Source organism: Brassica rapa, chromosome A03 (assembly GCF_000309985.2).
Source record: "Brassica rapa cultivar Chiifu-401-42 chromosome A03, CAAS_Brap_v3.01, whole genome shotgun sequence".
Classification (NCBI taxonomy): Eukaryota; Viridiplantae; Streptophyta; class Magnoliopsida; order Brassicales; family Brassicaceae; genus Brassica; species Brassica rapa.
This window is the reverse complement of record NC_024797.2, coordinates 15343314-15366591: the sequence shown is the minus strand read 5'-3', so window position 1 is coordinate 15366591 and position 23278 is coordinate 15343314. Positions and strand designations below refer to the sequence as shown.

Genomic DNA, 23278 nt, shown 5'->3' with positions numbered 1-23278 from the left:
TACAAAAAAGGATGCAACTACACACACAGAAAAAAGAAAGGCCAAAGCTCAAAAGAACTATATTTAATCAAAGTAACTACAAAGTAAGGAGGAGAAGAAAGCAAAAAAAAAGGGTAATACAAAAACATAGTACTCACCAGTGAAAAGAAAGAGGAGAAGAAACGCCAAACACAATAATATGGAAAACCCTAACTTCAAGCTTAGGGTATAGGGTTTGTAAAGGACTAATTATGGCAAACCAAATCGGTTTAATAGTCTAATTATGGCAAACCAAATATTTTATTTTCCTTTTATACAACTTGTAGACAAATATAACACAAACCCGGTTCATTCTAGGTGAAGAACCAATGCACACGGCAGCCGGTATAGTGTCTTCATCCATCGGTTAAAGGACACAGACTGTGTTTAACTACATAACCAACTTCAAAAGGTCAAGCAAGAGTTCTTTTGAGGAAAGTCTATTTTCAGCCTTGATTTGAACGGAGAAGTGGAGGATCTTCAAGTGAGATGCCCCGAGCATACCGCGATGCCGAAACAGCAGGGTCTCTATACGCGACAACGAGTTTCGCATAGAATTCAGACATGTTCTGCTCTCTCGCGTCTGCTTTGTCTTTGTTTACCAGACACTACAACAGTGAAACATATAAAAAAGTCATGAATGGCAACAGAAACATAAGCCTTTATGCTAAGAATTATATATATATATATATATATATATGAGACTGCAAAATGTTCTTGTTCCAAATACTAAGGACTATGCATTATGCTCAGTTTGTGGCCCCTATGAGTCTATGTTCTCAAACAGTTCTGAGGAAAGAGCAATCATCTCTAAACTATTTACCTCGGTAGGATAAGATTTGAAATTCGCTAAGAAACGTCTCTGGCAGTAAATGCTGAAAAGGACGGTGAGAATCGGAAGAGGGATTGTCAAAGAAGATGCCAATGGAAGCTCTTTAAGCCCAAATATTCCAATTGCAATAACGTGCATCAGAACCAAAGAGAAGATAGTGGAGTTGTGTACTATTGGCCAGAACTTTCCACCAGTTTCATACTTAGCCGCATACACGTTTAGAAGCTGCATACAGCAGTAAAGTTAATTTACTACAACCAAGTTCTGATGAAACCATGGGTGTAACTGGTAACCACCATCATTAAGGGGAAACGAATCAAAGCTAAGAGTAATGTAACAGAGCAGATTCTTATAAGTCTCTATCAGAATTTTAGGAGAATCAAAGGAGAGTATACGTAAAGGAACTGAGCAGTAAGATTGGTTTGGTTACCTGGTTGCGGTAGATGACATATCCAAGACAAAAGTAGACCAACAAGAAGGGCAGTATCAATGGCGAAAGGAAGAAGTAAGTTGTACCGAGAAGTCCAAAGAAGAGAATACTTGGGATTTCTTGGCAGAAGGGAGTAGGAGGGACCTCAAACTCTTTGTCATCTTCCTTACCGAAAAGTTTCATCACAAAATTCCAGAGAAGAGGAACTAAACGGAAGATCTCTGATGATAAACCAGTCCATCCAGAGGTCACAACATAAGATATAAAAAAAGATGCCTGCACCAATGATCAAACATGAATCATTGTCTCTAAATATAAATTGCTGACATCTCAAAACCGGATTCTGTTTTTATTACCTGAGCTGGGACAGCAGCAGCAAGCACACGGGGAATATTCTTAGGTTCAAGGAATACATTAACACGATAAAGAGCAGATCCAGACAGTACATTTGCAAAGAAACTGTTCCATATAGTAAAGACTAGAAGCTTGATACATGCAGATTTCTCTATCTGGCTATGAGAAATGTATCCTTGCATTGAGGAAAGTAGAAGCATAATGGGTGGTACTATCATAAGAAAGAGCTGGTAAATTAGACTCGGAAGATATCCCGTAATCACTTGACTCACAACTTTTCTGCAAAAGATACAAAAGAAAGTGAGATTAGACCCTTTCTAGTACTTGGTTCAACTGAAACCATATTTAACTGAAGAGGGTTTTCCTCACATATTAAGTATGCTTTTTAGAAAAGGGAACCATGTTTCTAACTGGTGGAGATTAGCAAGACCTTGAACCAACACAACAGGGATAACGTATAGGATTATCAGAGCTACGAAAGCCACGAATACCACCACATTGGAGATCCATCTTCTCACGAACGATGCAGTGAAAAATGGCCAATGAACATCTTGAGGCTCTGGGGCTGGCTCAGTTAGCCATTGTGTTGGATCTATTCCTTGCTGAATGTTTGTTGCTATAGCAGCACCGTGTCTTGACCTAAATGAAACGAAAGCGGCTGGAACTTCCTAAATAGGGAAAAAGAAACAATGAAAATGTTGAAGAATGCAATTAATCACACAATACAAAGACAAGTTCTTACCTCTCCGGCTAACAAAGACTGTTTCAATCTCATGTCGTCTTCTAGCTTTTCCAGCTTCTTTTCGTAATGGTCAACCACATCAACTTTCTTCCCAAACATCCCTAAGAACCCATCCCGCATAGACTTTTGACGAGATATGCTTCCGGATTTCACTCGAGTAAGTTTCTTGTATAGCTTCTCAGCATCATTCTGCAAGTGTAAACAAATATATAAAGTCCAGAAACATCAAGATTTAAGGCACTATAGAATCCTAAGTTGATAAAAGCTTTACCATGAGAGCCTTTAACTTGTCTGTCCGTTGAACAACCACGTGAGAAAGATAAGTGGAAGAATGATACTCCCTGAAAAAGCTTTCCACTGTTTCACTTATACTGTTTCCAGACACAACAGGAACGCCACTGACAAGAACGGTAAATTCATGTGGCTGAGGCTTGGATGAATAAAAATGATCAATCCGCTTAGATGAAAGGTACTTGTGCTCCTGTAAAAGTTAGTCCAAACATTGTTTTATGTTCACATGTTAGGCGCAAAAGGAGTAGAATGAATGGAGAAAAGAAGAGGATTCTTACATAGTAAAGGAGATAGCAAACAACCGCTGTGAAGATGTATATTGCTGAAAAGTGAATCCATAGCCTGAATCAAAACACTACAAGCATAAGCGTTGGTAAAGAAAATTAGGACTACTCTTTCCAGGAATATAGCTTTTGATTTCTTACTTATTTGATCCATCATTAACATTAGAGATGCTGAAGGAATCAAGAGACTTCTTTGGAAGATCAAAGAACTCTTCAAACTCGGTTCCCATATAGTTCACTGGAAGAAGGATGAAGATCCCAACCACAGAAGCAAAGCTAAACACTCGTATACTGCCACCAAAAAGAATCAAATCATTCATCCCAAAAGAATAAAGAATATTCTGAAAGAAGTAAAATCACCTGAAGACAAGAACACGAATGAAGACCAAAGCATCTAAGCCAAGATTGGAGAGGATGTCTTCGTTGGTAGGTTCTAAAGCTCTTCTGACCCAACCAGCTGTAGGCAAAAGCCTCTCAAGGTTGAAGGCATTTGTCTGCTGAGACTCGCCATCTTGAATAAGCCGTGGACCGTAGACGGTGACATTGCCAGGCTGCTTTCTCAGTATTGAATACAAAGTGAAGAAGAGGAAACAGAGGCCAAGATTGATTCCCACTGAAGTTAAAAGCGCTGAGAGAATCATAACTCCACCTTCCTAAAACCCAACAAGAGGATTTGATTGATTGATTGTGTTTGTGTTTCAGCCTAGCAGTAGATTAAGAGAAACCTGGCAACAGATGCAAATCCGATTGGTTAGGAGTTAACAAAGTCTAAATTGAAATGGAATCATGAGACACGACATCGATAATGATCATTGCAGTTTTCAGCAAATTTGGAGCAAAATGAAGAAGAAATGTGAAAGTTGACACACACAAAAAAAACGAATGTTAAAACAGTGAAGAGTAGTACGCTATAAACCCAGAAGCAATCTATGATCCGATGCAAAAACAAGAGAGGGCTCTTCAAAAAGGCTGCAGCTTTTCGATCAAAACACACACAAATTTAATATAGAAAAAACAGAAGAAAATATCAAACCTTTGGCATGAATCAGTCAAGGCGGTGATCATGAGTCCACGATGCGACACATATCCAAGTTTCTGGAGTTGTCCATTGCTACTTACTTTTAACCCAAGCTGCATCGGGATTCAGAAAAAGAAAGTATCGGATAAATTGATAAATGCAACTACTGGGGTCCGTCCGGAGCTCCGGTTTGATTACTTGCTAGCTGGAGGACAGCACATGGATTCATTTCAGCTTAGCCTATTAACCTTATTTTCTCTTTGCTAATGGGCCTATAAAATGGTCCATTAATTAACAAGTTAAGCTTCTTTAGCTATACGAGTTTTAGAATTCTATATTGTTGTTGTCAGAGTTTTTTCTTCTTGTTATTCTGAGTGATCAAAGTTGTGTGTTTGTTGTTTCTTAAACCACAAATTTCAACAGAAGAAAATTATCTTCAGTTGGAATCTAAAAGGTCGGAGCTCACCACTAGCAGCAACAAAGGAAACTGACCCCCCCCCCCCGCCCCCCCTCAAAAAAAAAAAACAAGGCATTTGAGAATGCCTCTAATGTTGAATCAAATCCTTACTAATAAAAGGGACCTTTTGAGGCTCCATAGAGCGTCCACATCAGCAAAAAAACTTCTCCCGAAAGATGACACGTGGCATAAAATATAGTTTTACATTTTAATATTACTAATTTTCGAAAATTATAAATAATATGTAAACATACAGCATAAAAAATGGAAAAACTACATTAAAAATATGTAAGATTACCATTTTTCACTTAAAAAAAAGACGGTTTATCTCCATAATGTAACATTACCGTTTTATAAAAAAAATCCTTACTAATAAAATGGACCTTTTAAGGCTCCATAGAGCGTCCACATCAGCAAAAAAACTTCTCCCGAAAGATGACAAGTTGCATAAAATATAGTTTTACATTTTAATTTTACTAATTTTCGAAAATTATAAATAATATGTAAACATACAGCACAAAAAATGGAAAAACTACATTAAAAATACGTAAGATTATCATTTTTCACTTAAAAAAAAGACGGCTTATCTTCATAATGTAACATTACCGTTTTATAAAAAAACAAAAAACATTCTATATAATTTTGCAAATAATAAATATATGTAAAAATACAACATAAAAAATGGAAATACTACATTAAACATATGTAAGATTATCATATTACATTTTTATTTTAAAAAAATAAAATGTAAACATACAACATAAAAATGGAAAAACTACATTAAACATATGTAAAATTACCATTTTTCACTAAAAAAAAGACGGTTTATCTCCATATATAATTTAGAAAATAATAAATAATATGTAAACATACAACATAAAAAATGAAAATAATATATTAAGCATATGTAATATTACCATTTTACATTTAAAAATAACAATAATATGTAAACATACAACATAAAAAAAATAGAAAAACTACATTAAACATATGTAAGATTACCATTTTCACTAAAAGAAATGGCTTATCTTCATAATGTAACATTACCATTTTATATAAAAAAGAAAAAAAAACATAAATATAACTATTTGACTATTTGTCCAAGTTCTTGTATTAAACATTGCCGTTTTACATTAAAAATGGAAAAATACATTAAGATTTAAACATCTATCTTAAAATATAAAATATCGATATTAACTAAATATAAAGTATAAGAAAGAGAAATACTCAATATATAGAAAAATAAATAATAAGTAAATATTATAAATATATAAATATACGAATAATATATACAATAATAAGTAAATGCATAATTTTTAAAAAATGGAAAGAGTACATTAAATATTAAACATCTATCTTAAAATGTAAAATATGGATATTAAGTAAATATAAACTATAAGAAAAAGAAATACACAACTTAAAAACAATGGAAAAAGTATATTAAGATTTAAACATCTATCTTAAAATGTAAAATATAGATATTACCCAAATAAAAAGTATAAGAAAAGAAAATACACAATTTAAAAAAATGGAAGAAGTACATTAGTATTTAAATATCTATCTTAAAATGTAAATCTATCTTAAAATATAAAATTATTAGTAAATAGAAAGTATAAGAAATAGAAATACACAATATAAAGAAAAATAAATCATAAGTAAATATATAATATAAGTAAATACCCAAATTAAAAAATGGAAAATTGCATTAAGATTTAAAAATATATCTTAAAATTTTAAATATAGATATTACGTAAATAGAAAGCATAACAAATGGAAATATACAATTTAAAAAAAAAAGAAAAACGTACATTAAGATTTAAACATCTATCTTAAAATGTAAAATAGAGATATTAAGTAAATAAAAAGTCATGAAGTGGAAATAAACATTAAGCATTAAATATATAATATATGAATTATCAATAAATAATAAGTAGATAATGTAAATATATAATATATGAATTATCTATATAATAATAAGTAAATACACAATTTTTTTTAAAAAATGGAAAAAGTTCATTAAGCATTAAACATCTATCTTAAAATGTAAAATATATAATATAAGTTAATACACAATTTGAAAAAAATGGAAAAAGTACATTAAGATTTAAATATCTATTTTAAAATATAAAATATAGATATTACGTAAAAAAATTTAAGAAATAGAAATAAACATTTTAAAAAATAGAAAAAGAACATTAAGATTTAAGCATCTATCTTAAAATGTACATCTATCTTAAAATGGTAGTAAATTATATTAAAATGGAAATACCATATTAAAAAAAAAAATAAAAATGTATAGTTTTACATCAAGAAAGTCCCTATAAAACTCATTATAACATCAACATCAACCTCACACTATGATGGATTGGTGAGTCTAACGTGAAGACAAAAATATCAATATTTGATTTTCAAGATAAGAAATTCAGCTTTTATTTAGTTACTCAATATATAATATCTTAAAATATTTTTTTAAAAATATACATAATTTATATATATAGATTAATCTTCCAAACTTAAACTATTATATTATATCTGAATAATGTTTTAAATAAAAATAATTTCTGATTTAAAAAAAAATAAAAACAACAAATGGTTATTTTCAAATAATGAATGTAATTTACATTATACTATTATTTAACAAGTATTAGATACGTTTTGATATATCATTATTTTCTATTTCCAGAAAACAATAAATTGTTAAACATCAATATCATCTAGGTTAAGTATACGAACATCACAAATTCAAACATCACAAAAAATATTTACATAAACAATATTCAAAAGAATAGTTATATACTTAATATTTGAAAATCAAATATATTTTTGCTAAAATTGTATTTACATGGCCAAGGAGATCGACCATCTTTTTACGGATCAATCGATTATTGAGCATGTGGTCGATCCAAAAATATTCTACAGTTTAATTAAATATCTAAAACATTTATTCCAACACTCAACATATAGTTTTGCTAAATATGATAAATAGATAGCCAACAAAATTACAAAAACATATTTAAATAGTAAAAAATATGTTAATTAAACGTGTTAAAGTTTAAAAACAAATTTTAATTATGACATGTATCTTAACATTTATATAAATATATATCATAACCTAAATATAAATGATTTAACAATTTAAATTAGAAAAAATAAAAAATCCCGGGCGTAGCCCGGGTTAATCCCTAGTAATAAATGATAATAACGGAAGGAAACAGAGGGAGTATGGTGGTGGTGGGGATGACCAATATTCGTACCCAAGGCTTTGTGGTTTCCAACATTAGGTGACCTACCACTAAGCTATGGGCACATAGGTCATTAACTTGCAGCCTCCAGATTTATTTAACCTTCAATAAGGCGGAGCCTTGTTTCTTAACAAAACAAATCCAATGGCATGCATGTGTTTAAGCCCAACATAAATAGTTTTCCGATTATTACGAAACGGTAAATGTGGCGGAACATTATTACCGTGATAGCTGAAAACAGGGAGAGGTAAAAAAAAGAAGCAAGGAAACAGAGAAGACAAAGCATCACTTAAACGACAACGGTTTTAAGGAGTGAAATAATTGGAACTTCAGATGGCTTCGAGAGCTTGAAGAACGTCAGCTTTGACATCTTCAAAGTCTTCAACTCCAAAGCTGAAACGAACCAAGTTGTCTTTTATTCCATACTTGAGCCTCTCCTCCGGTGCCAGATCCCTATCATATAAAAATCAAACACCACAAGATGATGAATTAGTAAAACCACAAGATTGATAGATTTCGTCAAAAAAGACATTGAAGCATATACATACCAGTAAGACATGATGGCCGGTTGGTCCACGATGCTTTCGCAGCCACCAAAAGATGGTGCGATGTACGGAATCTTGAGAGAGTCCACAAACTTTATTGTTCTTTCAATGTCTCCATCAATCTACCATACAAAGAGATAATATCACCATTCCATTTAGAGGACCATTCTTCTATTTAATTAGGAAAGAGTGATTGATCGTTTACCTCGAAACTGACTACACCTCCAAAACCAGTCATTTGTCGCTTGGCAATGTGATGCTCGGGATGATTTGCAAGGCCTGGATAGTATACATGACTCACCTGCCAAATCAAAATGCATCCGTTTTTTATAGTGTCGCGTCAAATTTACTGGAAAAAGCGGTAAGAACACAGAAAGAGTTATTGCATATACCTTAGGATGTGCCTCTAAAATTTCGGCCATCCTTGAGGCAGTTGAATTCTGTTGCTGTACACGAAGATGCATTGTCTTCATGCCTCGGATGATTAGGTACGCTGCGTTCTGTTTAACACACGGAACTTATGAGATTCATGAAATAAAGTGCATAAATAAGAGAAATTCATGAGAGGGTCAGGTGTTTCACCGGGTTAAGTGTGCCTCCCAACACATGATGCAGATTGCGAATTTCTGAAACCACCTTCAGTGGGCCGCAGATGCATCCACCAAGAACCTAAGGCAAGGAGAGAAACAGTCTTTGAGAACAAAGTCTACAGCCAAATAGGGCCCTTAGCAACAGTTTGTACTCACATCGTTGTGTCCTCCGATGTACTTGGTAAGAGAGTGCACGACAAGATCAGCACCAAAAGCAAGGGCTTTCTGATTCAGAGGTGTTGCAAAGGTGCCATCGATGCAAACAAGAGTTCCCCTTTTGTGGCATATTTCTGAAACTAGCTCAATGTCTACACATCTAAGGAATGGGTTTGTCGGTGACTCAGTGAAGAACAGAGAAACCTGTTAGACCAGTAGAACGAAGCTGTCAGACATACACTCTATTGTTTTCAACTCCTCTAAGAAAGTACAACAAGTGTAAGAGAACTGACTTGGTACTTATTCACAGCAGCTTCAAGACCCGCGATATCAGCAGGATCAATCACAGTGACCTGGACATAAAACATGATGGTTAATCATTCAACTTGAAATTCTATATCTTTCACGAATCAGAGAAACTATTGTAATTAAAAATGTGGGTTTCAATGGGTGCTTACAGTGATACCCATCTTGGGAAGAAAAGTCTCCATGAAGATTCTAGTCTTCCTGTAACAATCTGTAGTAGTGACAATGTGGCCACCAGCAGGAACCAAAGCCAGAAGCATAACAGTGCTCGCACACATCCCAGAAGCCATAACCAAGGTTGATTCAGCACCTTCAAGTGCACTGCACAAAAATACATTAACCAAAAGCAATCATACATCGCAATCCTCAGGACAAAAACATATAAAATAAATAAAAAAATCCAAAGTGTTAAAGAGATTAGAACAATATAAAAAAAACCTTATTTTATCCTCAAGAACGATAGTGGTAGGGTTTCCATAACGACCATACTCGAAACTGACACTCCGTTTCTCCTACAATAATTGAAAGAAATAAAGTCAAAGAAGATTCTTTCGTTATTAAGTTATAATTATAATCAAGGAGACACCAAATCAAGCAAGTAGATTATTAAAGGCAGGCACCTTGAAGTCAAGAAGCTCAGCAGTGTTCTTGAAATGGTAGGCAGACGTGTTGACCACTGGAGTAGTAATCGCATCGGTGACTATACCACGACCTAATCTTTCACCTATCATCATAACATAAACCCCAACAAAAACTCAAAATCATTAATTGCAGAACGAAAACGAGTGATACGGATCCGTACCAGCATGAACAGCGAGACTCCCATCGGAGCTCAAAAATGAGGGTTTCGAATCCTTCAGCTGTACACTACCTATCTCCCTAATCCCCTCGGCCGCCACAACCTCCTCGTCCACGCCATTCAGCGCGACGGGAGGAATGGCAGCCGCAGGGGCTGAGGCGGCGGCGGAAGCAGACGATGCTGCCGCCGCCGCCGCCGGTGGTGACCCGGAGTCGGGGTTGTTGGACCATTTAGCAGCTACGATCTGAGCGACGCCGATGTTGCTGCAGTTTCTGCGGGCTTTGATGCTCAGCTGACGGACGAAATTGGGAGGGAACCTCAGGATCATTGAGGACATGCGACCGCCGCCGGTGAACGGCGACGGCATACCGGCGGTGGGGTTGAAACGGCGGCGAGATGATCCTCCGATGGGGGAGCCGACGAGATCTGGATCGGAACGGCATTGGAAGCTGGGGATGGAGAAGATCGTAGGGCACTGGAACGACGAGACGGCCATTTTCTCTCTCTCTCTCTCTCTCTCTCTCTCTCTCTCTCTCTCTCTCTCTTCTCTCTCTCTAAAGGGGTTCGGTTAGGTGCGTGTGAGGGCTTTCTCAATCAATGGGCGTCGTGGGGCTTTAAGAAGCCAACCTGCTTGTCGTTTTGCGTTTCCGTGACTTTAGATTAACTTCAACCAAGTTTCAAATTAAACATCATTTTTAATAGTAGTACTAGATTTTCTTTTGATTATTTCTAATTTTACAATAACAGAACACGTTTTGGTTGTTGCAGGCATTATCCATTTATCTATTTTTTTATAAAGGATAACTAGATATTGACCCGTCCTCAAGAGGGCGGGTATATTTTTTGCTTTTAAAATTATTGCCTAATATAATTTATATGTCATATTTTTGTATGATATGAATTTAATAGAATAAATAATTTTTGTAAGTATATTAAATAAATCAAGTTTTATAAGTATGTACTTGTGTCTTTCCTTGTATCATATATGTATTTTTTTGTAATCATATTTGTATTTTTATCTGTGATCATAATTGCGTAATATTTTTTAAAAAATGATTAGTATAGTATTTTGATAATTGTAAGAAATTTATTAAATTGTTAAACTATAAATTTGTGCAATAGATTCTGATCCGCCCTTTCAGACGCAGACACATTTTTTGTTTTAAAATTTATTTTGAAAATTTAATTTTTATAATTGTGTTTTTATTTGTAATTATAATAAACATGTTAATTTTCAATAAAATCAAAGAGAATAATAAAGTCCCTAAAATAAAGAAAATACATAATTGGACATAACATTTATCAATAAGTTATGATTTTGTTTTAATAGATTATAAAAACACAAATATAAAAATTCAATTTCTCAAAAAAAATTAAAACTAAAAATCGGTCATGATCCTAATTTAATAGACCTAGAGCTATGATTGAACAGATAAATCGAGTGATCCGTATATAATCTAGTTCATATTACTGAAAAATCTGTTTATTAAAAATCTGATAAAATTTTGTAGAAATTCAAAATTCCCATGTTAACCCGTAGTTGGACGCCGATTGATCCGATAAAATCCCGAAAATCTGATAGTATATCTTTAAAAAATTGATTAATTTTTATATATTTTTAATATTATGTCTATTTTATTAAACTAAAATTGACATAAAATTGAATAAATTTGTGACTTTACAGATTTTGAAAAAATAATTATATTATTTAAAAATGAAAAATATTTTCAAAATTTTTTTTATTAATAAAAAAGTATTATTAGTTTATTTTCGTTTTTAACAACTTATTATAAGTTTGCATTTTTATTATTTTTAAAATTATAAATTTAATTATCATATTTTGAAAAATTTTGGTATATTTCTATATTTATAAAAACTCTAATAATATTGTCTGAATTTATTTCTAATGTTAGTAACATGGTCGTTCTCAATTCTCATATTATCAAAATTTATATAAATGTATTAATAGTAGTAATTTAGTCAGCCATTGCATTAAAGTCCAAATTAGTAAAAGTCTACAAATAGCTTTGTTTTTGAAGCCCATGTCTTTAAGTTTTACAACAAAGCAAACCCATTAACCCATTCCTAATTTGCACAACAAAAAGATAAACAGAAGTTTTTAAAAACACGTGTGTTACACTTACACGTGAAAGTAAAGAAGATAAGCCGATGAATATATGCCGTCTGGTTCTGGTTTCCGTCGCAGCACCACCAGTGACGATTTCACTGTAATGGTTAAGGTTTTTGAGGCTAATCCATCAAAATCGCCAAAATCCTCAACAAACTACTTTAGAAATCCCTTAACAAATCAATTCAGCCATCATCTCATAGGTTTGCCTCCTTCTTTCATCTCTAAACACATCTCAAATCATATTCACCATCGAACACTTCATCCGACATGGAGGACCGAAGGTATTATTACTCCTATGAAATAAGACCGATCACAAGTTCCATAAACACAACTGCTTTATGTAGAGAGAAATGTAACCGATCAACTTTGCGAGAAACAGATCGTGGTTATTCATTTAATTAAATAATACAGTTATAAAATAATCAATTTTTTTTTAAATTAATTGGACCCTACTTTTATCCATGGGTCACACTGCTGTTTTAATAGAATAGATTACCATGCAAACTTATTTATTAGAATTTTAGAATGAGGTCTGAATGATCAATAGTGTAAACATTTGATTTTTGTAAACTCTAATAATTTCAATCCTTTATCTCCTATACAAGGGCTTACACCTCTAGTTGAATTGATAGCAAATGGACCACATAGTTTTTATTTTTAAAAATGATAAATATCTTTATATATTTGAAAAGCCTATAAAATCATTCGTTTAAGTTATATCCTCCATCCAATGAAGAAAGCACTAACAATGGAATTAAATGAAAACCAGGTGGACCACTAAAGTCTATTAACTATAGTGTTGAATGTTGCTAATTATGATAAAGTGGTTGTTTTCTTTTAAAGTTTGATCAAGTGGTCTCTCAACCCTCTTTGCCTTATACTTTCTTATTTTCGATTTCAGTTTCAGAGACTTGAGAAAGATAACTGAGAGAATGAAAACGTCACATATCCTGCAACTGACTGGAGATGTATTTTTATGAAGTTTTAAAGTTAGGAGTCACAAAATTGGAGTATATATTAGACTATACATCCAAATTCAACAAGACATGAAGGAAGACCATCTAGTAAAAGAAGAAATGTATGAATGCCTCGGTTTTCTTGAATCGCAAAGCACAATAGGTTATATAACCAATCATGTTAAAGTGATAAACGGATGGTTTTTATTGAAATAGCAAAGCACCAGAAAGGAACTCGGCTTCAAACCAAAATGGTATTATGATTGTTTTTCAGACAAAATGTTATGTTCCTCGATAAAAAAAAACCGAAAAAATGTCACTGAAGGAGATATAGCTTATGAAGAAACAACAAACATTTGGAGAGGAGAGTCACTTGGGCTTCATCTTCTTAGTTTGAATGGAGAGAAAGATGTTTGGTGCTTAGTGATGAGCCTTGGCTTCTGCTTTAATCTGTGAGTTCTTCTTGATCTGCAATATGATAAAAGCATTGGTTAATACCACTCAAAGCAAATTGACATCATAATAAAGAGAAACAACTATGAACACAAGAAACATTGTAGGCTTAAATTAAATATCAAATGTCCACAGATAAAGTTGGAGAAATTGATTGGTCTCTAATTAATAAGGATTTTGAAACCAGACCTACTACACTCATCAACTTATGCTTCCAAAAGGTAACTGGTTACATTTGCATTTGCAGTAATAAACGAAGTTCAATCCATAAGAACACTAAGACTAAGCATATGATCAATCAATGGAACATGAGATGCAGTGCTCAGGTTAGTCATTGGACTTAGATAGTTCGGAAACAGATAACCTAAACAAAATCCATGCTTCTATTTAGATAGACTATACAATGAAAAAAAAATCAAAACTTTCAAAGTACAAGTGAAGCTATTATATATGATTCGATCAATTGAAAAGCCAGAATCTTCAACTGTACCTTCAAAGCCTTGAGCTTGACGTTCCCGTAGATGAGACCCAACCCAAAAGCCGAAGCACGAGCCACCTGATGATCGATTATAAAAGACGATGAGGGAACTCAAAACTCTACAGCTCAAAGACGAGAGTCAAAGATACAGATCGAGAGAGAGAGAGAAAGGGATTGTTACCAGAGCAAGAGTGCTGGTACCGGAGTAAAGACCTGGAGGCGGCGTCATTGATCACACTCTTAGTCTTAGCAGAGAAAAAAAAAACCTAAACCCCCAAATCGATCGAAACTTCCGAAATCTCAGATTCGCGAGGAATGATATGACAGAACAGTATGTCCCTTTGTCTCTCTCTGTCCCCATCTTCTCAAAAAGATAACCATTGGGCTCTAAGTGGGCCTTACCAATGGAATACATAAAGCTATATTGAGAGCCTTATAAAAAAGTTAAAAAGTGTGATTTTTCCTTTTTTTATGGTCAGGACATTTGAGTAAGAAAACTAATAAAAAAGCGCCAATGTTGCTCTTGATTTTTGCGTGAATGAAAAGCTTTTCAATGTAGAAGTGCTGTTTGTAAATTAAAAGAGAAGAAACAAAACTGAGATGAAGGAAAAAAAGACGTGATTAATTTGCTTTGGCTTTCTTTTTCATTAGCTGAGCCAGCTCTGCTTTCTTCTGCTGTATCTTGAGCCTCAACGATTTAACAGTAGCAGATTCGGTAAAACTCCTTTTCTTAGTTCCCAACATGCCATCATCCTTAGTCGACAACTCTTCTTTCGACTTTGTCTCCTTTGCTTCCACTTGCTCGTGGTTCGTTGGATCCTCCTTTTGCTTCTGAGCTAATTGCTTAAAATAAGTCGAACTCCTGCCAAGAGTCAAACAAATTCATGTAAAAAATATATACTAGACAATTCTCAAATACACCAAAAAAACTCAAACCATGCATTAACTTTTACCTTTTAAACCGTGGATTCGTAGGGTCTAGAGTATAGTTATGATCAGAGATTGCAGCTGAGAATCTCGAATCGTCATCAGGTTCAGACTTCAGCCCAAGGTATCTTCTCATCTGCCATCTCTCTACCTTTCCCTTTATTAATATTATAGCCTTTTAGACCTTTACTACCATCTCCACCATTCTCATCAGCTCCTATCAACTCCAGCTCCTATCATCCTCCTAGCTCTCTTCTTTTTCTCGCGTTTCACTTTTAGTTGTGTCTCCCATAACGTTTCTGACTTCTTGTCTTTCTTTTCGAGATTTTTCTACTCGCATTTTCTAACTCGAGATTGAATATAAATTCTATATCCAGGTCATTCCAAAAACCTTGGACTCGTTATCATTTCTTCTCCTTCCTCTCCGTCTCCGCCGCTGCTTACTCGATCCGTTTGCTTATTTCTCTTCGAACCTATTGTCGGACTGAATCAAGAGTGAATTGTCTACCAAGTTTTTACGGTTTTTTTTTAATAGCTAGAGAAGGGACTCGTCTCGTCCGTAATTAATAATTTCACCATCTAATGACAATGTGTTTGGGCTTTAAAAAGCCCATTAAATCAAATATTGATATCCAAGGCACCTTATAGGCCCAAACAATAGTAAATTAAAAGCACAACACTTGTCAATACTAACACCCGCAAGATATGAGCGTGCTGTTCACGCACAAACTTCCCCTAGTATTTTCAGAAGTTGGTGACGTAAACGGCGCGTGAGAATATCCTCGACCACAACATCAATATCGAGCCGACAAAGCAAAAAAAAAAAAAAAGATGAACATAACTCTCTCTCTCTCTATCTATCTCTGTCTTCACGCTAATTCTGTGTTCTTTCTTTCATCATCTCCGTCTCTTTCGGTTGATTCGCTTGACACTTTCCTAATCTATCTATCTATCTTTACCTTAAAATCAGTAATCAGTGTAAGCTTAAAAGGGTCACTCTGATCCTACCACTAATATCAATTTGTTCGTCCGTTGATTTTCAATTTGTGTTTGGGTGAATAATACTTTTTACTACTTTGATCGATTGGCCATCTGAGCCTGTTGCTTTCATCCATGCACTCATTTCAAATCACAATCTATGCTTCTAGCTCTGTTTCTTCTCTGCTTATATACACATAACCGTCTCTTTTTGTTTTGTATCTTTGAATCTGTATGAATCTTTGAATTTGATTCAAGAATCTGGTGTTATGTTTGTTCTTTGACTTAGGTATCTGAGGTTTGTGTTAGGAAATGTATCCCTGTGGTTACGTTGCTGAAGTCACCAACTTGTCTCCTCGAGCCACTGAAAAAGATGTTCAGAGTTTCTTCTCTCATTGTGGAATCGTTGAGCTCGTCGAGATCACTGGGTAATTGACAATTCTTTATCTCTGTATAACACCAGTTTCTTGGATTCTTGTTTTAATGTCTCTGCATGGACTGACTTCAGATGCCAAGGAGATGATGCGTTAACGGCTTATGTAACGTTCAGAGATGCGTATGCTCTAGATATGGCCTTGTTACTTACCGTAAGTCCTTGCCTTTTCCCTGATTGAGAATGACCCTCTCCGAGCATTGATTTCAATGTTGTTTTCAGGGAGCTACGATCGTTGATCAAACCGTGTGGATATCCATGTACGGTGTCTACCTACACGAATCTAACAATCTCACACGAGAAGAAGATTATACTGTAACGGTAAATAAAACAGAACCAACTTTGGTTACTTTGTCATAATGTCATTAAAGATTCAAAACGTTTCTTTGTTTTTGTGACTGTAAAGGTGACTCAAAGCCACGCGGACGCATTTGCTTCATCGCCTGGAGAAGCGGTAACCATTGCTCAACAAGTCGTCAAGACAATGATATCTAAAGGCTACGTCCTAAGCAAAGATGCCATCGGTAAAGCCAAAGCTTTGGACGAGTCTCAGGGATTCTCAAGCTTGGTAGCCAACAAACTGGCTGAGATTGGTCGTTACATTGGCCTCACACAGAACATTCAGTCGAGCATGGAAGTGGTGAGATCAGCGGACGACAAGTATCATTTCTCTGATTTCACTAAATCAGCCGTTCTTGTCACGGGCACGGCTGCTGTGGCTGCAGCCACCATTACAGGGAAAGTGGCTGCTTCTGCTGCGACCACTGTAGTCAACAGTCGATATTTCGCTAATGGGGCTTTATGGTTCTCAGATGCTTTGGGCCGGGCTGCAAAAGCTGCGGCCCATATGGGTGGTGGTGGAAGCAGTTGATTATTTATGTATATGTGGTTTTAAGCCATAAAGATGTTGGAATAAAAAAAATCATAAATGTATAATTAGTACCATTACATGATTTCCCTGTATGCTATATGGGAAATTGTAAGAGTTTATATATACATGAAGGGGAACATATATGAGTAAATATATATCAGCCTAAACTTATTTTTTATTAAAAAGATGGGTCCTAGAAACCTCCCTAACTTGATCTTTTCATTCTTCTCTTTCTACTCTTCTTATACGAGAGGTTGATGAGATCCACAAGAGACTCCAGATTTGTTTGTTAATGATTTCCAAATTTGTAAACAGCAAATTAAGCATTTGATCATCACTAGGTAATAACTTCACAATCCAGATATATACATCAGTGAACTATATCATTGGTGGAGGTAATTTGAATATACATGTATGTATTTGATCAGACCACGGACGTTTGAGATTGGAGATGGCGTTTCCTCAAAATGGTTTTATGTTCCAACAACTTCATGAAGACAGTAGTTATGAGCAACTCCCTTCTTGTCCTTCTATTCATCTCTTCAATGGTTCTAATCTCTCACTTTCTCTCTCTCCATTGATAGATAGTTAAAGTAGTACATAAATTTTGTTGGCTATATAGGAGGAGGAAACTACATGATGAACAGATCAATGTCGTTAATGAACGTGCAAGTGAATCATCTATCTGTTGATGAGGAGAATTTATCAGAGGATGGGTCACATATGATGCTTGGAGAGAAGAAGAAGAAGCGGCTGCAGTTAGAGCAAGTTAAGGCATTAGAGAAGAGCTTCGAGCTTGGGAACAAGCTGGAGCCAGAGAGGAAGATAAAACTAGCTTAAAGCATTGGGGATGCATGCAACCAAGGCAGATTGCGGTTTGGTTTCAAAACAGGAGAGCTAGGTTGAAGACTAGACAGCTCGAAAGAGACTATGATTCACTCAATAAACAGTTTGACTCTCTTAAATTCCGACAATGATTCTCTTCTTGCACACAACAAGAAACTCCTTGCTGGCTTGCTGAGGCATGTAATATACAATCCTGGATCCGCCACTTTGTATGCATGTCACTCTAGATATTGGCATGTGGAATAATCGATTTCTCAAATATTCGACGGGCATATAAATATTTAGTGATGTTCACTTGATTAAATATGTTCTCATTCTGTAACTACTACAGTGTGTTAATAACTTCCTTTTTTTTGGTCGAAACAATGTGTTAATAACTAATTAACCAAATATTAGCACAAATATAGATTATAATATATATTGATTATATGTAATGTATTTCGTTTAATAGTACAATTGATTTATTATTCAATTGAGCAATTAGCTAAATATTTATACTCTGAGCAAATTATTTGCTCCTCTCATTTGTTAAGCCAAATTCCATGGGGCATTTTGAAACCTCCTTTAAACGCATCGAAACAATTATCAAACCCTAATTCTTGTTTTAACATTCCCCTCCGTTTAATCCCAAATCCTTCAAAATGCATTTAATTATGGTTACGTATCTCAGTTCCTCTGGTTCCTGCTTGGCCTCTTTGTTGAGTCTCTTGATATCTTTCCTGGAAGGCTCTATAGTCTTACCATTTTTGTAAGCTTCTTCGAGATCCTTCAGCATTATCTCAGATTTGCTTAATATACTCACATTGGTTTCCAACTTCTTAATGTTCTTTTCCTTTTTCTTCAAGTCCTCTTCGATCAAGCCCTTAGCTTTATTCAGGTTGTTTTCAAGTACTAGTTCGTTGGAATTTATCGAACGATGAGCCTCAGAGACATGTAGAAAGACAATAAGGGCGACAACGAGAAGTACAAAGGAGATTTTTGCCATGTTTAATGATTAATTTTCCCTCAACTTAATTTGAAATATATCAAATTATAAGTTGTAAAAAGGAAAATATCATATGAGAGGAGTGCGTCCGTGTGTGTTCATTTCCTAACACATTTATAGCTTTATATGTGTGTAAAAAATAGTAACCTTGATTTGATGGTCAACCAATGGTGTTAACTTCGCTAGCTAATTATCTTCGGCCACCCAAAAAATTCGCAAAAGTTTTGGATAGTAACCTTCAAATTTCTAAGTTCTAACCATTAATTATGGAAAGTCATTCTGTAAGATTCTTTCTTTCTATATTTAGATATTTTCGTGTAACGTGTATAGAGATGAGCCAATAGAATTCGTCACTACATTCACTCACATAAATAAATATCTTTAGAAAGATTTAATACTCCCTCTGTTTTTTAATATAAGTCGTTTTAGACAAACTTTTTTATTCTAAATTATATGTCGTTTTCGGTTTTCTATGTAAAATTTATTAATAATTAATGTTGTCTGACCAATGATAATATATCTTCTATTTTTCTATGGGTTGAATTGTGGTTAGGTTAATAATTAATGATGTTTTTGTTTAGAAAATATAAGAAATTAATGATTTTATTAATCTATGTGATAGTTGTAAAACAATTTATATTAAAAAACAGAGGGAGTAAGAAAAAGATACAAAACAGGATTTTCAGCTGAGTCAAATGGATATGCTCTTATTATTAATCATCTTAACCATCTAGACTTTAATGAATTAAATAAAGAAACAAGTGGCTGTGTTAATAACTAAAGTATTTCCTCGTTGCTTTCGTTTGATCATTCAACAAACAAATATAAATTGGGAACTAACGATTTATTGGTGACTAACATTAGTTTGTTATTAAAAAAAAAAAGTTACAAGAAAAAACATTAGTTTGTTATCACTCACGAAATAAGGACAGTGCTGAAACAACAAGACCAGCTTTCTGCAACCTTATTTCTTCATTATGCGGCGGTGGTGGCGGCTGCGGCATGTAACAATGCGGTCCATAACCATGCTGACTCGGCGAAGCCCACGAAGCTGGTACCTGTTGGTAAGCCGGACCGGAAATAATTGGTGTCCCACCGAACCGGTACGAGAAAGTCAAAGAACCTTTCATTTTCTCAGACGGAGTTCTCACCTGATACGTCACAAACTTCATTTCATGGCCATTACCGTTACCATTAGTTGACGGTAAGAGGTATCCCAATGGGACCTCGACCTCACCAATATCTTTATTGCCTAGGAGTCGACTGGAGAACAATCCCACGACGAGTGTTAGACGACCTTCTCCGGCTAATCTCTCATTGACGGAAAATTTGACGGCGTGATTCCAGTTAGGGTTAGATCCACCGTAGCGATCTACGCCGGTTTTCGCTTTCTGAATCTTTTTGTCTCCCGAAAGGGTTACGACGGCGTAAACGTTCATCTTAGTGATGTGGTTGACATTCTCAAGGTCACTTGCTGAGTTGATATTAAGCTCCAAGGTGGGACCTTTCATGGCTGTCACGCGAACTAATACCTAAAGATACGTTTATAATCGTTGTCAGAAAGAAAAGAAAATAAAAATACGCTTATTATAACATAGATAGAGGAAAGCTTTAATGATATTTCCAAAGCTTGCATGAGAGCTCAATTTATAGAGACGTTTGCACTGACGAGATTTTTGTAAGGGAGGAGGGGGATATCAAACGGTGTAAACATAAAACGCGTTTGGGAGATAAATGAAACGCGTAAATTTTAACTGAAAATGAGGCAGGCAATTAAGAGCACCATTAATGGGAGAGTATCTCCTAAATCTCACATTTATTATAAATATTGTTAAATAACATAATAAAATTTAAACAAATGGAAGAACCATCAATGAATATAAATTGATAATTTTGTACAATCGGTTGTCTTGTGAGGTCTATGCTAGTACATGTTTGAATTCTATCACGTTACCTGATTACTTGTTCATATTTTTATAATGATTCTTTTATTTTAAAATTTTATATTTTGTTTATGCAATTAATCTTTAGATTTAACTTTCATTATTTTTTGAATTTAATAAAAGGGATTAAAACGTATTTCATTAGTATTTTCTTGATCAAGCAAAAATAAATGGACAATGCATTCTCGTAATTTTTATTTGAATGATTTATTTATATTTTATGTATTTATGTAGATTATATTATTTATTTTTACTAAATTGTAATTTTTATGATAGATTTGATGTTTAATATTTGGTTTAACTGAAAACATATGACCTTAGAAAAGTATTCTATGGACTATTTAGATAATGTGTTAATATATTTGGGATAAACAATTAAAAACTTAAAATAAGAGAAAATTTATATATAAAATTTTAGAAACTATGTTTTTTTTTGGGTCAAATTTTGGTGGATTATTTTCTTAGTTTGTTTAAGAATGACGATATATAGTTTGTTTTACTTTATTAGTATAGATATATTTTTTCGCAAAGCATTAAACTTTGTTTAAACTTATTTTGTATCAACAATACAAACCAAACTTTTACTAAATAATAATTTAGTGCTATACAAAATTAAAACATTTCTTTAAAGGGTTTAACAAAATTAAAACATATAAAACATAGTTTTGAAGATATATGTAACTTTTTGTCAACACTAGCTATATATTAGCATCAGTGACAATGGGTTTGATTTCGCGTATCACATATGATTATAGTATTCTATAGAAATTTAATCATATATATATTAAAGATCACTTTACTATGTTGATATCTATACTAATAAAGGAGAGTTTTCTCTCACCTTAACCCTCCACATCATTTTCCTATATGGGGCATTTCTGGACACGTGGCAGACTAAGAATTTTCAGTTTCGAATATTTTGTTATGGCATTTGGGTTTTTAAAATATGTTTTGTTCAGGCCCATTGAAGTGTAGGGTTTACCTCATTTTCTGAACTTGGATTTTCACAGCTCAGCTGCCGACTGATTCAAATGACGTCGCCGATCAACTCTCCGTAACGTCCTCCACTCTCATTAATATGTACTTTAAACCGAGTTGTTTATGAGGTTTATAGCGGTTTGAAATGGTTTAGAACGGTTTGAGTGATTGTTGCAAAACGCCAACAACTGCAAAGCTGCGTTTGCGGATGGTAGCGGGGAAACCAGTCATACCCTTAGTCTTAGTGAGTTTCCTCCACTATTATATCCGACTTATTTGCACCAGAACACGTCTGATCTCTTCTATGGCGGCGTAAAGTTGAAATTTTAGAGATCATGTATGCATTTTGATCGGCTTGATGAATCCAAGGAATAAGTATATAAAAGGAAAGCTAAGGACGTTGCTGGGATCTGAGTCTGGTGCTCCGGTGTTTTTTTTTTAATTAATTATTAACGTTCTTAGAGCATAATTATCGCTGACACCGGTGGCACAGTTTTTTAGGAAACCTTTTTTTGATTATTTTTTTGTCTGAAATAAAAAAAAAATATTTAAAAACGAACCAATCGCAGGCCCCACTGACACGTGGCGGCCCAACAGTGCAAGAAACACTCCAAAATAGATTTTTATTTCATAGTTTATGTGCGATTCTTATGGTTTTTATGGGGCCCACGCAATAATTTTTTTTAAAACCCCATTAAAGTTCCGCGATAATGGTGGCCTTAGCCATAGGGTGAGCTTCAAATGTGAAAGGAACATAAATGTGAATTACTAAATTATATTTAAAAGTCATAAATGTCAACCCCCCCTCCCCCATGCTAAATATATTTGTTGTAATATTGTGCATTTGGACTTTTTCAGTGTGATTGAAGATATATTATTGTGGTCGTATCATAAAACACTAACCCACCATCACATTTTAGCTACTCGCGGTGGAGAACGAGCTTTTCATGGTGGATGACCCGTCTTCTTATGAGGTACCTCAATCTCATTAGATATGAAAGGTGCAGCCACATCTATGGTTGCAATGAACAAGATATTGATCACACTTTGCTTCACTTACTACTTTGATATATCTTCTCACTTTTTTGATAAATCTTGCTCTTTTCACATCTTTAGCAAATGTCACCCATAAAACAAAAGCTAAAGTAATCAACGAATTCTAAAAGCATTTTGCTCAATTGGATGTGGCGGTAACAAAAAACTCTATTCATTTCTAAGAGCATAATATTCAGAAA

At 34.2% G+C, this 23278-nt stretch overlaps 7 protein-coding genes across 11 annotated transcripts; 2 read left to right on the top strand and 5 right to left on the bottom strand.

The window, feature by feature from the left end:
• Positions 1-45: 45 nt before the first annotated feature.
• Positions 46-4218, bottom strand: LOC103858931 (CSC1-like protein HYP1). Of its 2 annotated transcripts, none has more exons than XM_009136386.3 (11): positions 3985-4218; positions 3312-3676; positions 3093-3242; positions 2946-3009; positions 2648-2857; positions 2377-2565; positions 2004-2302; positions 1637-1913; positions 1281-1556; positions 842-1075; positions 46-626 (listed from the first exon to the last, which is right to left on the bottom strand). In XM_009136386.3, exons 2-11 carry the CDS (start codon positions 3590-3592, stop codon positions 465-467), a joined length of 2142 nt encoding a protein of 713 aa, XP_009134634.2. In that variant the 5' UTR covers positions 3593-3676; positions 3985-4218; the 3' UTR covers positions 46-464. The 2 variants fall into 2 exon arrangements, with proteins under 2 accessions (XP_009134634.2, XP_009134635.2); XM_009136387.3 differs by having other exon boundaries at positions 3859-4189.
• Positions 4219-7826: 3608 nt separating this feature from the next.
• Positions 7827-10699, bottom strand: LOC103858929 (cystathionine gamma-synthase 1, chloroplastic). 2 transcript variants are annotated; one of them, XM_033286341.1, is made up of 12 exons: positions 10621-10699; positions 10068-10581; positions 9886-9989; positions 9704-9777; positions 9418-9586; positions 9253-9312; positions 8960-9163; positions 8796-8882; positions 8606-8713; positions 8419-8514; positions 8217-8335; positions 7827-8121 (listed from the first exon to the last, which is right to left on the bottom strand). In XM_033286341.1, exons 2-12 carry the CDS (start codon positions 10558-10560, stop codon positions 7998-8000), a joined length of 1638 nt encoding a protein of 545 aa, XP_033142232.1. In that variant the 5' UTR covers positions 10561-10581; positions 10621-10699; the 3' UTR covers positions 7827-7997. The 2 variants fall into 2 exon arrangements, with proteins under 2 accessions (XP_033142232.1, XP_009134628.1); XM_009136380.3 differs by having other exon boundaries at positions 10068-10670.
• Positions 10700-13332: 2633 nt separating this feature from the next.
• LOC103858927 lies at positions 13333-14494 on the bottom strand. The gene is made up of 3 exons (XM_009136379.3): positions 14264-14494; positions 14095-14160; positions 13333-13619 (listed from the first exon to the last, which is right to left on the bottom strand). The coding sequence occupies exons 1-3, from the start codon at positions 14309-14311 to the stop codon at positions 13572-13574; spliced, it is 162 nt and encodes a 53-aa protein (XP_009134627.1). The 5' UTR covers positions 14312-14494; the 3' UTR covers positions 13333-13571.
• A 1141-nt stretch (positions 14495-15635) lies between these two features.
• LOC103858926 (binding partner of ACD11 1) lies at positions 15636-17476 on the top strand. 3 transcript variants are annotated; one of them, XM_009136378.3, is made up of 5 exons: positions 15636-16063; positions 16277-16415; positions 16496-16574; positions 16643-16741; positions 16827-17476. In XM_009136378.3, the coding sequence occupies exons 2-5, from the start codon at positions 16300-16302 to the stop codon at positions 17289-17291; spliced, it is 759 nt and encodes a 252-aa protein (XP_009134626.1). In that variant the 5' UTR covers positions 15636-16063; positions 16277-16299; the 3' UTR covers positions 17292-17476. The 3 variants fall into 3 exon arrangements, with proteins under 3 accessions (XP_009134626.1, XP_009134625.1, XP_033142233.1); XM_009136377.3 differs by having other exon boundaries at positions 15648-15987; XM_033286342.1 differs by lacking the exon at positions 15636-16063 and having other exon boundaries at positions 16070-16415.
• A 266-nt stretch (positions 17477-17742) lies between these two features.
• Positions 17743-18131, top strand: LOC103860113 (homeobox-leucine zipper protein ATHB-20). Its single transcript, XM_033287322.1, has 2 exons — positions 17743-17839; positions 17914-18131. Exons 1-2 carry the CDS (start codon positions 17743-17745, stop codon positions 18129-18131), a joined length of 315 nt encoding a protein of 104 aa, XP_033143213.1.
• Positions 18132-18527: 396 nt separating this feature from the next.
• LOC103858925 lies at positions 18528-19224 on the bottom strand. Its single transcript, XM_009136376.3, has one exon. It carries the CDS (start codon positions 19120-19122, stop codon positions 18742-18744), a length of 381 nt encoding a protein of 126 aa, XP_009134624.1. The 5' UTR covers positions 19123-19224; the 3' UTR covers positions 18528-18741.
• Positions 19225-20033: 809 nt separating this feature from the next.
• LOC103860112 (protein SRC2) lies at positions 20034-20633 on the bottom strand. The gene has a single exon (XM_009137715.1). The coding sequence runs from the start codon at positions 20631-20633 to the stop codon at positions 20034-20036; it is 600 nt and encodes a 199-aa protein (XP_009135963.1).
• Between the last annotated feature and the right edge of the window lie 2645 nt (positions 20634-23278).

Coding starts and splice junctions, on each gene's coding strand:
- LOC103858931 (XM_009136386.3), bottom strand. CDS start 3,592: ATGATTCTCTCAGCGCTTTTAACTTCAGTGGGAATCAATCTTGGCCTC. Junction 3,243..3,311: donor ATTCGTGTTCTTGTCTTCAG/GTGATTTTACTT, acceptor TTTTGGTGGCAG/TATACGAGTGTTTAGCTTTG. Junction 2,858..2,945: donor TTTGCTATCTCCTTTACTAT/GTAAGAATCCTC, acceptor TAACTTTTACAG/GAGCACAAGTACCTTTCATC.
- LOC103858929 (XM_033286341.1), bottom strand. CDS start 10,560: ATGGCCGTCTCGTCGTTCCAGTGCCCTACGATCTTCTCCATCCCCAGC. Junction 9,778..9,885: donor CTGAGCTTCTTGACTTCAAG/GTGCCTGCCTTT, acceptor CAATTATTGTAG/GAGAAACGGAGTGTCAGTTT. Junction 8,714..8,795: donor TGGGAGGCACACTTAACCCG/GTGAAACACCTG, acceptor TGTGTTAAACAG/AACGCAGCGTACCTAATCAT.
- LOC103858927 (XM_009136379.3), bottom strand. CDS start 14,311: ATGACGCCGCCTCCAGGTCTTTACTCCGGTACCAGCACTCTTGCTCTG. Junction 14,161..14,263: donor GTACCAGCACTCTTGCTCTG/GTAACAATCCCT, acceptor ATCGATCATCAG/GTGGCTCGTGCTTCGGCTTT. Junction 13,620..14,094: donor TCAAGCTCAAGGCTTTGAAG/GTACAGTTGAAG, acceptor ATCATATTGCAG/ATCAAGAAGAACTCACAGAT.
- LOC103858926 (XM_009136378.3), top strand. CDS start 16,300: ATGTATCCCTGTGGTTACGTTGCTGAAGTCACCAACTTGTCTCCTCGA. Junction 16,416..16,495: donor GAGCTCGTCGAGATCACTGG/GTAATTGACAAT, acceptor GACTGACTTCAG/ATGCCAAGGAGATGATGCGT. Junction 16,575..16,642: donor ATATGGCCTTGTTACTTACC/GTAAGTCCTTGC, acceptor TGTTGTTTTCAG/GGAGCTACGATCGTTGATCA.
- LOC103860113 (XM_033287322.1), top strand. CDS start 17,743: ATGGCGTTTCCTCAAAATGGTTTTATGTTCCAACAACTTCATGAAGAC. Junction 17,840..17,913: donor TTCTATTCATCTCTTCAATG/GTTCTAATCTCT, acceptor TTGGCTATATAG/GAGGAGGAAACTACATGATG.
- LOC103858925 (XM_009136376.3), bottom strand. CDS start 19,122: ATGGCAAAAATCTCCTTTGTACTTCTCGTTGTCGCCCTTATTGTCTTT.
- LOC103860112 (XM_009137715.1), bottom strand. CDS start 20,633: ATGAAAGGTCCCACCTTGGAGCTTAATATCAACTCAGCAAGTGACCTT.